The sequence below is a fragment of the Pollachius pollachius genome (assembly GCF_949987615.1).
Source record: "Pollachius pollachius genome assembly, chromosome: 6".
NCBI classification, from domain to species: Eukaryota; Metazoa; Chordata; class Actinopteri; order Gadiformes; family Gadidae; genus Pollachius; species Pollachius pollachius.
Window position 1 is genome coordinate 4,505,750 of NC_136939.1, and position 12,757 is coordinate 4,518,506.

General features: G+C 47.5%; 1 protein-coding gene across 1 annotated transcript in view; it reads left to right on the forward strand.

Moving 5' to 3' along the window:
• nbeaa (neurobeachin a) overlaps nt 1-12,757 on the forward strand; it is a gene marked incomplete at both ends in the record, with an annotated part of 120,807 nt that overhangs the window by 96,653 nt on the left and 11,397 nt on the right. The window contains 15 exon segments of the mRNA XM_079737547.1: nt 6-114; nt 759-925; nt 2,478-2,602; nt 3,569-3,724; nt 3,966-3,998; nt 4,882-5,018; nt 5,637-5,754; nt 6,945-7,047; nt 7,537-7,652; nt 8,279-8,391; nt 9,929-10,003; nt 10,005-10,070; nt 11,085-11,204; nt 11,759-11,911; nt 12,716-12,757. The exon segment at nt 12,716-12,757 is cut by the window's right edge and continues 123 nt beyond it. Coding sequence (XP_079593673.1) covers nt 6-114; nt 759-925; nt 2,478-2,602; nt 3,569-3,724; nt 3,966-3,998; nt 4,882-5,018; nt 5,637-5,754; nt 6,945-7,047; nt 7,537-7,652; nt 8,279-8,391; nt 9,929-10,003; nt 10,005-10,070; nt 11,085-11,204; nt 11,759-11,911; nt 12,716-12,757 — 1,633 coding nt within the window.

The window sequence follows — 12,757 nt, forward strand, 5'->3', positions numbered from 1 at the left end:
CCCAGGCTCCTGTGCCACGCCATGAAGGACCACATCGTGCGCGTGGCCAACGAGGCCGAGTTCATCCTCAACCGACAGCGTGCCGAGGACGTCCACAAGCACGCCGAGTTCGAGGTACCTGCACGCACGCACGCACGCAGGCAGCATGGAGGCACACACACAATCTCACTCTCTGTTACTCTCTCACTCACTCACGCACGCACACACACACGCGCACAGTACACAGTACACTGCCATCTTGTTTTGGGTTAGCCTCTGAAGCCCTGCCACCCGTCTGTCTGCCCTTGGTCTCCTGCCCTGTGACCTTGTCTCTACCCACTCTGCTTCTCTCCTCTCCTCTCACCTCCCTTCCTCTCTCGCCCCCCCTCCCCTGTCTCTTTCTATCTGTCTGGCCCTCGCTCTGCTCATCTGTCTCGTTCTCCCTCTCCTTTTCTCTGCCTCTCTATATCTATGCCTCTTTCGTATCTCTCTCTCTTTGTCTTTCTTATCTCGCTCTCACCCTCTCTCTCCCTCTCTCTATCTCTCTTTTCTCTATCTGTCTCTTATCCCTCGCCCCCTCTCTCTCTCTCTTTCTCTAATCTCTCTCTCTCTCTCTCGCTCTCCCTCGCTCCCTCTCTCTCTCTCTTTCTCTAATCTCTCTCCCTCTCTCTCTTTCTCTGTCTCTTGCTCTCTCTTGCTCTCTCTCTCCTCTCTATGTCTCTCTCTCTCTCTCTCTCTCTCTCTCTCTCTCTCTCCCCTCTTTATGTCTCTCTCTCTAGTCAAACTGTGCCCAGTACGCCTCAGACCGGAGGGAGGAGGAGAAAATGTGCGATCACCTCATCAGCGCTGCCAAGCACCGGGATCACGTGACCGCCAACCAATTGAAACAGAAGATCCTCAACATCCTGACCAATAAGCACGGAGCATGGGGCACGATGTCACAGAGGTGAGGGGACATTAGCTCGCTGTAAATCAGTAGGCCCCACCCCTTGTTCTGATTGGTGAGAGGGACATATACAGCAAAACCAACCCTTATCTCAAGATAATGTACGTACATTAAACACTATGATTACACGTACATAGTGTAATGTCTATATTAAATCAAACAATTCTTAGAAAATTTCGGAATGTACTTTTCTGAAAATTTTAATTCATTTATTTATTTTAAAAATGGGGTTATTGAGATTCCAATTTGTTACACACACAAACTAGGAATCACACACACATGGGCACACACACACACACACACACACACACACTTTATCTTCCCCTCTCTCTGGTTTGTCACCCTCACTCGCTCACCTTTACGCGTTCAGGACGTAGCGCCACGCGGCTCTCGCCCGGAGCCGTTCTGCCGCTGATGTGAGAGGGTCTGACGTGCGGCGTCTGCTGCCTGCCTCCCTCAAGCGGCCCCGGGGTGCGTCCCGCTGCCCACAGCCGCTCCCCGTCACCTGCAGGCGCCCTGTTGACACGTGCCCTGTCCCGCGCGCTGTCATAGTCTATTCACCTAGACTCACCTGTGCAGAGTTCACCTAGACTCACCGGTTCAGAGTTCACCTAGACTCACCCGTGCAGAGTTCACCTAGACTCACCCGTGCAGAGTTCACCTAGACGCACCCGTGCAGAGTTCACCTAGACTCACCTGTGCGGAGTTCACCTAGACTCACCTGTGCGGAGTTCACCTAGACTCACCTGTGCAGAGTTCACCTAGACTCACCTGTGCAGAGTTCACCTAGACTCACCTGTGCAGAGTTCACCTAGACTCACCTGTGCAGAGTTCACCTAGACTCACCTGTGCAGAGTTCACCTAGACTCACCTGTGCAGAGTTCACCTAGACTCACCTGTTCAGAGTTCACCTAGCATAGCCAGCCCGTCCTCCCCTCCTACTTGTTGTATGTTGTACGTCCTGGCACTTAATGTACGCACTTATTGTATGTCGTACTTAGTTATAGTTCTTAATTGTGTAGCATCTCATCCTGGCTATCTTTGTTGTATACGGGGAATGGGTTAACCTAGCGATTGTTAGCGCTTGGCACTTGGTTCTACAAAGGTCCTTACTGTACTGACAGCGGTATATTGTTGTTTCTCCTTCCTCCGACAAATGTTCTTATTGTAAGTCGCTTTGGATAAAAGCGTCTGCTAATCTTCCTGAATGTAAATTTAAATGTTAATGAATTCCTAAAACGAGTTGAACAAACAAACTGAGATGAACAAACAAGAAACGCCTCTGAGGCGAGCCACAAGGTGTTCCGTACTCTCTCACCCTCCGTCCGCCCGTTCCCTCTGAGTCACTCCTCTGAGAAATCAATTCCAGTCTGAGCGCGCCGCGACGCTAGAAAACACTTTTATTCTCTCATTTATTTTGGATTACACGCCTCGTTTGTTGTCGCCTGCGCTTTGCACCGCGTTTGTACCTCTCAGCCGATTCACCCTTGTTGTTCTTCCTGTTCTCCTTCCGACCCCCCCCCCCCGCCCCCCCCCCCCCCGACCCCTTCAGCCAATTGCACGACTTCTGGCGTTTGGACTACTGGGAGGACGACCTGAGGCGGAGGCGTCGCTTCGTACGCAACGCCTTCGGCTCCACCCACGCCGACGTGGCGCTCAAAGCGCTGGAGGAGTATGGTGAGTGTCCCACCGTACCCGGGGGTCCGTCTGGACCGGAGCGTGGTCAAGGGGACGCCATGTTGGCCGCGCCCAGGGCGGGGGTTTCCCTCAACTGTTAGCAAAACGGTGAACCGACTGTGAACCGACAGACTTAGCTATCTGCTGGATGTTCCTCAATGGGTGGTTGTTGGAAGACTTTGGTGGATACAAAGATATTAGTACTATACTTACTACTGATATCGTTAATAGTTTTACTACTACATCTACAACTGCTAGGCCAAGTTTGGCTCTGGAGGTAGAGCGGGATGGCCCGTGACCGGAAGGTTGCTAGTTCGATCCCCGCCGTGAGTGTCAAGCTGTCCCTGAGGCAGACAACTCAACCTGACTCCAGACGAGCTGGCTGTCGCCTTGCATGGTTGAATCCGCCGTCAGTTTGTGAATGGGTGTGTGAGTGGGTGAATGTTGTGCAATACTGTAAAGCGCTCTGAGTGGCCACTGGTTAGAAAATTGCTACGTAAATGCAGTTAATTTACCGTTTACCCTTTACGCTAGAATTTCCCATTGTGTGTCTATATCGGTCATGGTGTTTGGTGATGTGTTAATTAAAAAGGTGATATTATACACCAAGGTGTGAGTGTGATAAACCACTGCAAGCAGTTTGAAAATCTGCCTTTTTCCTGTGATTTAGTGCTATAAATAAGCAACATTTGCTAAAGTCAACTGGGTAGGCTGGTAGACTGATCTATCCAGCGTACATCTAGGTAGACACACTTGTGATGTCACTAAAACGCAGGAAGAGGCAGATTTTTAAACTGCTTGTAATGGCCAATTATACTCACACCTGGTGGCATAACATCACCCCTTTAAAGCAATGATTTGCACTTTGAAAAGCGCTGATGTAGACTGGATGTGATCTTTGAAATGTACACCTTTTCTATCGGATGAGGTCATGCAACACGCTCACATTTATTCCCATTGGGATAGGTACAGAAGAAGAAGAGGAGGAGGAGGGACTTAAGTCCAAGAAGAGTTTCCGGAGCCAATCGGTGGTCAGCCAGAACCCAGAGGCGGAGCTAATGTTGGAAGGAGATGATGATGCTGTGAGCCTGCTGCAAGAGAAAGAGATTGATAACCTTGCTGGTAAGATAAAACTTGTGCAACAAACACACACAATCACACACACACACGCATGCACGCACACACACAAGCACTCTGTTTTGGTAAGAATCAGTTGATAATGTAATACAAAGTTCTGATATGCAACTCGGCTCACATTTTCAATACACACACAGACAAACACACACACACACACACACACACACACACACACACACACACAAGCCTAAGGAAGCTGTTCACTTACTTTGACTCTTGATCCTAGTGCGTTTCCGTCCACGGCTTGTTACGTCCAAAGGCAAGTTTGTTGACGTCCACTACGAACCCACTAACCCCCCAACTGATAGACCCTATGGAACATGATGCTTCTCCAACATAACCATAACGCAATCCGTTGACCTAATTATAGAGCTTTGAGATAAATATAAAGAACTCTAACCTGAAGTTAAATATATATGTGAGCATTTCATTTGAATCGTTCGAATGATCTTTGATTGTGTTTGCTGATCAACATCGCTATCTGTTCGGCGGCTATTTCTCTAAACAAGGCTTGGTTGATTCCCTGAGCAGATTACCTCGTTTTTTTGGCGACTAATCACTCAATCAGTTCTAAGTTTTGATTTTCTGGATGAAGGAGTCCATAGCTAACGGTACGATATGCAAAACGTTTGGTTTGGACGGCGCCCTCAAACCCCCTAATGTGGACGCTAACTTCCAGGCTATAGGGGTGCAGGCTAATTGCTCAGCCTCTGCAGCAGCATAGCGAAATCTCATGAAATCTCAGCTTTTTTTAGCACGCCTCTCGGCTTCAGGGTGTGGAGAGAGTAGAGAGAGGGAGGGGTGAGAAGAGGAGTGTTTTCTTTTATATTTATACTGGAACTAGCTTGAAATCGCTTATCTTGCCTATTGTACCTTTAATTATGAAATTACCGACACGATGAATTATGAAATAACCGACGTGATGAATTGTGAATTAATTGATGTCATTAATTAAGCCTACGTTCATGAATGCAGCTCTGTGATTATGATCGTCTGATGCTATGATTAGACGACCTTATAAGGTCGTATGATGCTATGATGAGACGACCTAATAAGGTTGTATGATGCTATGATGAGATGACCTAATAAGGTCGTCTGACACTATGATGAGATGCCCTTATAAGGTGATCCTTCCTGTGCAGGCCCAGTGGTGCTGAGCACCCCCGCCCAGCTGGTGGCGCCGGTGGTGGTGGCCAGAGGAACACTGTCCATCACCACCACCGAGATCTACTTTGAGGTGGACGAGGACGACCCCGCCTTCAAGAAGATCGACGCCAAAGTAAAAGCCCCCCCGCTGCCTTTTTCTCTTTCTTGTTTTGTTCCTGTTGGGCGCCCCTTGCTTTATTTCATTACTGGAGAGGGGCGTAGTAAGGGGTGCGCTCGTGAAGGGTTCGAGGGGGTGAGGTGCTTCGACCCGGTTGGCAGTGTGTTACAGAGTAGTCCAGATTGAAGCCTCACTTGAAAGTCTGCCGGTCTCTCGAGTGCACAGAGTGAGTGTTGACCGTGGCAAGATGTTTTATTACCGCTCCACTCGTACGAGTTCGCTCCTTCACACTCGTGCGAAACCACTGTTTAGTGAGGCGCCGTTACAGTTAATTAAAATATATATATGTAGATATTCAATATTAACGATAGAATAAAATCAATATATGTATATATTTAAGATTAAAGTTGGAATACAATCTATATACGTATATATTTAAAATTAAAGATAGAATAAAACAGAGGATATTTAATAAATTATCCTGTATATAAATAAAAGAGGATGTATAGTAAAATGTATATAAATAAAAGATATATAAAAGGTACAAAAAGCCATAATGTATAAAAGCAGTGAAGCGTATCGATAACAATACTATACCCTTCAAGTGAGCCCTGTGACCCCTGACCCCACCAGGTGCTAGCGTACTCGGAGGGTCTGCACGGGAAGTGGATGTTCAGCGAGATCCGGGCGGTGTTCTCCCGCCGCTACCTCCTGCAGACCACCGGCCTGGAGGTCTTCATGGCCAACCGGAGTAAGACCACCACACGCTTTTATTCTCCCCTTCACAAACTGCCACACGGACGCTTTTATTGTGGAAGGCGTTCATCACACTTGTATGGGAGCTATTTGGTTGCCGGTATTTAGCATGGTTGAATACGCTAAGTAAGACCGTGGCGCTTTTATTCTGACTTTTAGAGGTCGAACTGCTACATGGACGCTTTTATTGTGTTAGGTTTTCACCCTGGCACAACTTGTCCGTGGACTATTGGGTCTTTTTATTGAACACATTCAATGGACGGTGTCAAACTGCTTCATGAAGGCTATATTTTCATCAGACTTTTATTTGGACTATTGGGTCGCTGGTATTTACCACATTAATAGGTGGTGTCAAACTGCTACATTGACGCTTTTATTGTGTTATGTTTCCATCATACTCGTATGTGGACTATTGGGTGGCTGGTATTTAACACATTCAATCTGTGGTTTAATACGCTATGCTATTCCCGTGCTTTACAAAACAGTGCAAGAGGGCAGAGGAAAAAAATTCTGGAATCAATTTTGTTCTCGCCATTTTATCCTCCTCCAGTTTTTCTTTGCTTTGAATTTCAAGGAGTTGATTAGGCAGAGGGCGGATTTCAACAGTAGTAGAAACTCCAGTTTTATCCTCGTCTAATATCAGTGTCAGACTCTAACCACCGTGCTGTCATACTGGAGAGAAAAACATTACACTCACATGACATCTCATGTTAACCTTATGATACATGTGCATGCTTAGAAGTCCTCCGTATGCGGGATGTATAAACATGCACATGTACTTTAAGGTTATGCATGAGATGTCATGTGAGTGTAAGGCTATCATGAGATGTCAACATGAGATTTTAACATGAGATGTCATTTCAGTGTAAGGCTAACATGAGATGTCAACCTGAGTTGTTAACATGAGGTCAACATGAGATGTCTTATGAGTGTAAGGTTAACATGAGATGTCAACATGAGTGTAAGGTTAACATGAGATTTCAACATGAGATGTTCACATAAGGTTAACATGTGATGTCAACATGACATTTCAACATGAGATGTTAGCATGAGGTTAACATGAGATGTCAACATGAGTGTAACATTTCTTTATCTCCGTATGCCATATATAACAGGTGAGAAGTCAGGGGGGGTGGTGTTTACTCCGTCAGTAACATGTTGTTCCCCTCCCTTGTGTCCCCCCAGCCTCCGTCATGTTTAACTTCCCCGACCAGGCCACGGTGAAGAGGGTGGTGTACAGCCTCCCTCGTGTGGGGGTGGGCACGAGCTACGGCCTGCCCCAGGCCAGGTAAGACCCCCTCCATCAAGTACACATATTACTGTTTATTAGTTTGTAGTCGGTTGTCTTTTTTGTGCTGAGGACTACAAATGGATGCCCGGGGGGACTACAAAAATGGAGGTCTGAGGGAATGACCTTTAGTTTTATGGATGCTGAACTCCTAATGAAAGTCATAATGAAACTATTTCGAGCATTGGTTTGATGCAGTGAGATGGGGCTCGCACTGAGCGATAACGACCACAGCAACAACGACAATATTGCAATGATCCTTTTTTTTCGTTTCGTATTTTTAACACGTATTTCACACAGTACATCGTGGAAATGTGCAATTTAAAATGGATAAAGGGACATTCTGTCAGAACGAAGGTATAATTCATTGAGGCCTTTAAAAGCCCATTCACGCGCTCAGTGATAACGCTGGGATGTCCTATGAGTTGTTATTAAGAGTTATTACCCAGGGCCTCAGTCTCCCAGTAACACCGCCTGTGTGTCACTCAGGCGCATCTCCATGGCAACCCCTCGGCAGCTCTTCAAATCCTCCAACATGACCCAGCGGTGGCAGAGGAGGGAGATCTCCAACTTTGAGTACCTCATGTTCCTCAACACCATCGCAGGTAATCCACCCTTCCCCACAAACGCCATTGTGTCCACGTCAAACCGGCAACCACAGGACCGTCATGGCCCATCTGAAGACGAAGAAGAGGAGGATTCTAAGTCAAATTTCACCTCTGGTGAAATGAGACTTAGCATCCTCTTCTTCGTAGTCTAAGCCGTCGTTTAAGCCGATAGGATCTTCTTCTTCATCTTCTTCGACAGCGAGCAAAGTAACGCCCCTTTACCGTGTATGTGTGTGTGTGTGTGTGTCTCCGTGTGTGTGTGTGTGTGTGTCTCGCCGTGCGTGTGCATGTGTCTCCGTGTGTGTGTGTGTGTGTCTCTGTGTGTGTGTGTGTGTCTCTCCGTGCGTGTGTGTGTGTCTCCGTGTGTGTGTCTCCGTACGTGTGCGTGTGTCTCCGCCTGTGTGTGTGTGTCTCTGTGTGTGTGTGTGTGTGTGTGTCTCCGCCTGTGTGTGTGTGTGTGTCTCTGTGTGTGTGTGTGTGTGTGTGTCTCCGCCTGTGTGTGTGTGTCTCTGCGTGTGCGTGTGTCTCCGTGTGTGTGTGTGTGTGTCTCTGTGTGTGTGGTTCGTCCCTCATCTCCTCTCTGTTTCTCCCTGTCTCTCTCCCTGTGCTGTCTGCTGCTCCAGGGCGGACCTACAACGACCTGAACCAGTACCCGGTCTTCCCCTGGGTCCTCACCAACTACGACTCGGAGGAGCTGGACCTCACTCTCCCCGGGAACTTCCGGGACCTTTCCAAGGTGGGGGGAGAAGGGTTAGCGGCTACCCCGCTCCGGGCGTTTTGGGTTGTTTCCGCTGATGGGCCACAAACCGATGCATTAGGAGCTCGCCACGGCTTGCAGGAAACAACCGGTCCTCAGTGGAACTTTGGTTTGAGTCCCCATGTGTAAGGTAGAGCCCCTTCCTGTTTGGAGGAGGGAGGCTTTCAGAATTCAAGAACCTTCAAGAACCTCCGTAACGCCGTAAGTTCTGTCCACGCTAACTGGCTGTGCCACGGTGTGACGTGAACTAAGGTGGCTCAGCTGGCTGGGAGGTGTGAGTGGGAGGGGTTATGGTGAGTGGGAGGGGTTGGGGTGAGTGGGAGGGGTTAAGGGTGAGTGGGAGGGGTTAAGGGTGAGTGGGAGGGGTTAGGCTGAGTGGGAGGGGTTAGGCTGAGTGGGAGGTGCTAAGGGTGTGTAGATAGTGTGATTCTTGTAAAAAAATAAAGAGAGAGGAGCGGGCTGGCCATCCTTTTATATTTGTTGATTGCATCATTTATAGGATGCGATTTAATTGATGACATTATTGAACTCAGTATGAAACTGCATAGGCTACAGATTTATTAAGGCTACTTTAAGCTATGAGACACCGCTAAAGACACAATATATAAATTATTTGGGGGGGAACTAGTAACTCTTCTTGAGGCTACAGGGATCTAGGTTAAGTACTCTGACTCTGCAGCAGTGAGGAGAAAGCTCGTAAGGTTTTCTCTCCGAGCCTCTCGCCCTCTGGGGGGAGGGGTGAGGAGCAGAGAGATGTTTGGTTGAGTTTATTTTACGATTATCCATTGCGATACATGGATGTCAGATGCATCAAAATGCACGCACATGCCCTTGTACGAGAACATCAAATGCGTAGGACATCAAACATGGATGAATAAAAATGTCAAAGCTGATAGCGTGATTATCGCCCTCATGCAAACAAGGTCTCAGCCCAATCAATCACAGCCGCGGATAATATTATTCACTTGAAGTTGTCGTTTTTTTTAAATATTGATTTATGGCAGAAACTGCCAAGGAGACATCTGCCATTTGAAAGTTGAAGATAAAAATATGTGACTCTCTTCTCTCTCTCTCTCTCTCTCTCTCTCTCTCTCTCTCTCTCTCTCTCTCTCTCCATCTCGCTCTCTCTCTCTCTCTCTCTCCATCTCTCTCTCGCTCTCTCTCTCTCTCTCCATCTCTCTCTCGCTCTCTCTCTCTCTCTCTCTCTCTCTCTCTCTCTCTCTCTCTCTCCCCTACTCTCTCTCTCTCGCTCTCTCTCTCCCCCACACTCACTCTCTCTCTCTCTCCCCTACTCTCTCTCGCTCTCTCTCTCTCCCCCACACTCTCTCTCTCTCTCTCTCTCTCTCTCTCTCTCTCTCTCTCTCTCTCTCTCTCTATCTCTCTCTCTCTCCATCTCTCTTTCTCTCTCTCTCTCTCTCTCTCTCCCCTTCTCACTCTCTCTCTCTCTCTCTCCCCCACACTCTCTCTCTCTCTCTCCCTCTCTCTGTCCTCCTCCTCTCATTGGTTCTCTCCTTAGCCAATCGGAGCGCTGAACCCCAAGCGGGCGGCGTTCTACGCCGAGCGCTACGAGACGTGGGAGGAGGAGAGCACGCCCCCCCCACCACTACACCGCCCTCTACTCCACCGCCGACACCACGCTGGGATGGATGCTCCGGATAGTGAGTAGCTCCTCCCCCTATTAGGCTCCTCCCCCTGCACCCTTTAGAACTACAACCTTGTAGTTCTAAAGGAGCTCCACATATGTATACATGACATTGCCAGAACTCCCTTGAAAAATAGTTTTTTTTAATCTCAATGGGACTTTCCTGGTTAAATGAAGGTTAAATAAAAACAATGATGCTTCCAAATACAGTTTGTGCTTGTAAAGTACATTCAATGTTATGTTAATATTATATTATATAATATTTGAATACTTGATGCATGTGTAATAGTTGGGCTGGGCAGTATGAATGATGGTATTGTCATGATAATCGTACTATCATTATCGAGATTTACGTTCAAAACCCCAAACATGTGAACAGATTTTCTAGTTTAGCTTATATCTAGTCATTTGGGCTAGAAAATAAGGTTAAAAAATAAGTAAATACTTAAAGAATAAGTAAATACTTATTTTTTAGCTCGAAGGACAGCCTCAAGTGAGGGTGGCAGAGATGTGTCAAACGATCTGCATATCCAGAACACAGCAAATTCGTTATAAACAAGCTCATTAACACAAATGCAAAAGCCACAACACAAATGATAAACAGCACACAAATGACAAAAAAATAACACAAATGCAAAAGCTACAACACAAAAGCAAAAGCCACAACACAAATGCAAATGCAAAAGCCAACGCACAAATAAAAAAATAGAACAAAAGTGCAAAAGCCACAAAACAAATGCAAAAGCCACAGCACAAATTAGCAAAAAACAGAACACAAATGCAAATTTCACAACACAAAGGAAAAAGCCATGCCACAAATACAAAAGCCAGAAAACAACAACAGAAGTGAGGGTCAACGTTGGCCCGTATCAAATGCATTCAGCACGAGTATTCACTCAGCATAATAACATGACCCATCAACCAGAGGGTGCAGTGACGCGCAGCTCCCCAGAGAGGGCGCTGTTGCTCCGTCGGCAGAACGCAGGTGGAACAACAGGGTTCGTCATCTACCTGTGTTCTCCTCCTGCAGGAACCCTTCACCACGTTCTTCCTCAACGCCAACGAGAACAAGTTCGACCACCCGGAGAGGTCCTTCTCCGGCATCGGCCGCTCGTGGAGGAACTGCCAAAGGGACACGGCCGACGTCAAGGTAACGGCTACGGAGTCCCAGAGAGGACAAACTTCAGGGACACGCTGACGAGGACTGAAGGGAATACAATCATGACGTTAAATACTAAGATCAAGTGATTAAGTGTCGGTAGAGTTTAGAGCATAACACCACTTGTATTAAGTAAATAATATTCGTTAAAAAATAGTATGATATAATTAAATTAATTACATCAACACATTATTATTTGAGGTTTATTTGAATAGGGACTGATACAGAAACATAGATAAGCTTGATACACTTATCTGATGTTTGCATCATGGTGTTTTTAGCCAAGGCTAATTTACGACATTCATACATAGCTAATATACACTAAAAAAAAAAAAAATCGTTCTTTCTTTCTTTTTAATTATTCACAATTTCAACACTAATTATATCAACTAAAAAAATCACGGACAATTGGTCATTCTGTCAAATCACGGAAAAAAAGAACAGAATTAGTTGAATTAGCTCACACGGCCTGTGGGGAGTGGGTCGGGGGTCCGCGGCGGGCCCCGCTGAACGCCTGTCCTCTGCCGGTTGTCGCGCCCCCCCAGGAGCTGATCCCCGAGTTCTACTACCTGCCCGAGATGTTCGTCAACAGCAACGAGTACGAGCTGGGCGCGCGGGACGACGGCGTCCTGGTGTGCGACGTGGAGCTCCCCGTCTGGGCCAAGAAGCCCGAGGACTTTGTCCGCATCAACCGCATGGTGAGGAGGGGGGGGAGACGCCCGTGTGTGGTGGTCCGACTGTAGAAGATGTAAACGTGACTGTACGTGAAGCTGGGCTGAATATGTGAATCACGGGTGTGTTTATGGCATGTGGTCTGCGTTCTGCTCGCACCGATGTCATCGTTTGTTCATGTGTTCAGTCTGTGCTGAGAAAACCTCCTTCGGACTTTCTGCGCCACGTCACGACGTTTTCAGGGAGTTTAGGATTCATGCCACGACCTTGGGATTTGTATGCAACCCTAGATTGGTTCGAACCCAATATGAATCGCGTCGTGGCGAGTCATACCGCTCTATGGAGTCAGCAGATGGTTGCTCATGCTCCGAGAGCTCTCCTGACCCCGTCCTAAAGTGTCCGTCCTGGGCCAGTCATCAGACGGTTGTTCACACTGTGAAGGCTCCTCTGACCCCTCCTAACGTGTCCATGCTCTGGTATATCGCTGCTACATGGAGTCAGAGGGTGGTTATTAACTAACTGACCCGTCCTAATGTGTCCGTGCTCTGGTATATCGCTGCTACATCGAGTCAGAGGGTGGTTATTAACTAACTGACCCGTCCTAACGTGTCCGTGCTCTGGTATATCGCTGCTACATGGAGTCAGAGGGTGGTTATTAACTAACTGACCCGTCCTAACGTGTCCGTGCTCTGGTATAACCTTACTACATCGAGTCAGAGGGTGGTTACTCTCCGACTCGTCCGAACGTGTCCGTCCCGGGCCAGTCAGAGGATGATTACTCCCGCCGTCAGGGTTCTCCTGACCCGAACCTAACCCGTCTGTCTCTCCAGGCGCTGGAGAGCGAGTTCGTGTCCTGCCAGCTGCACCAGTGG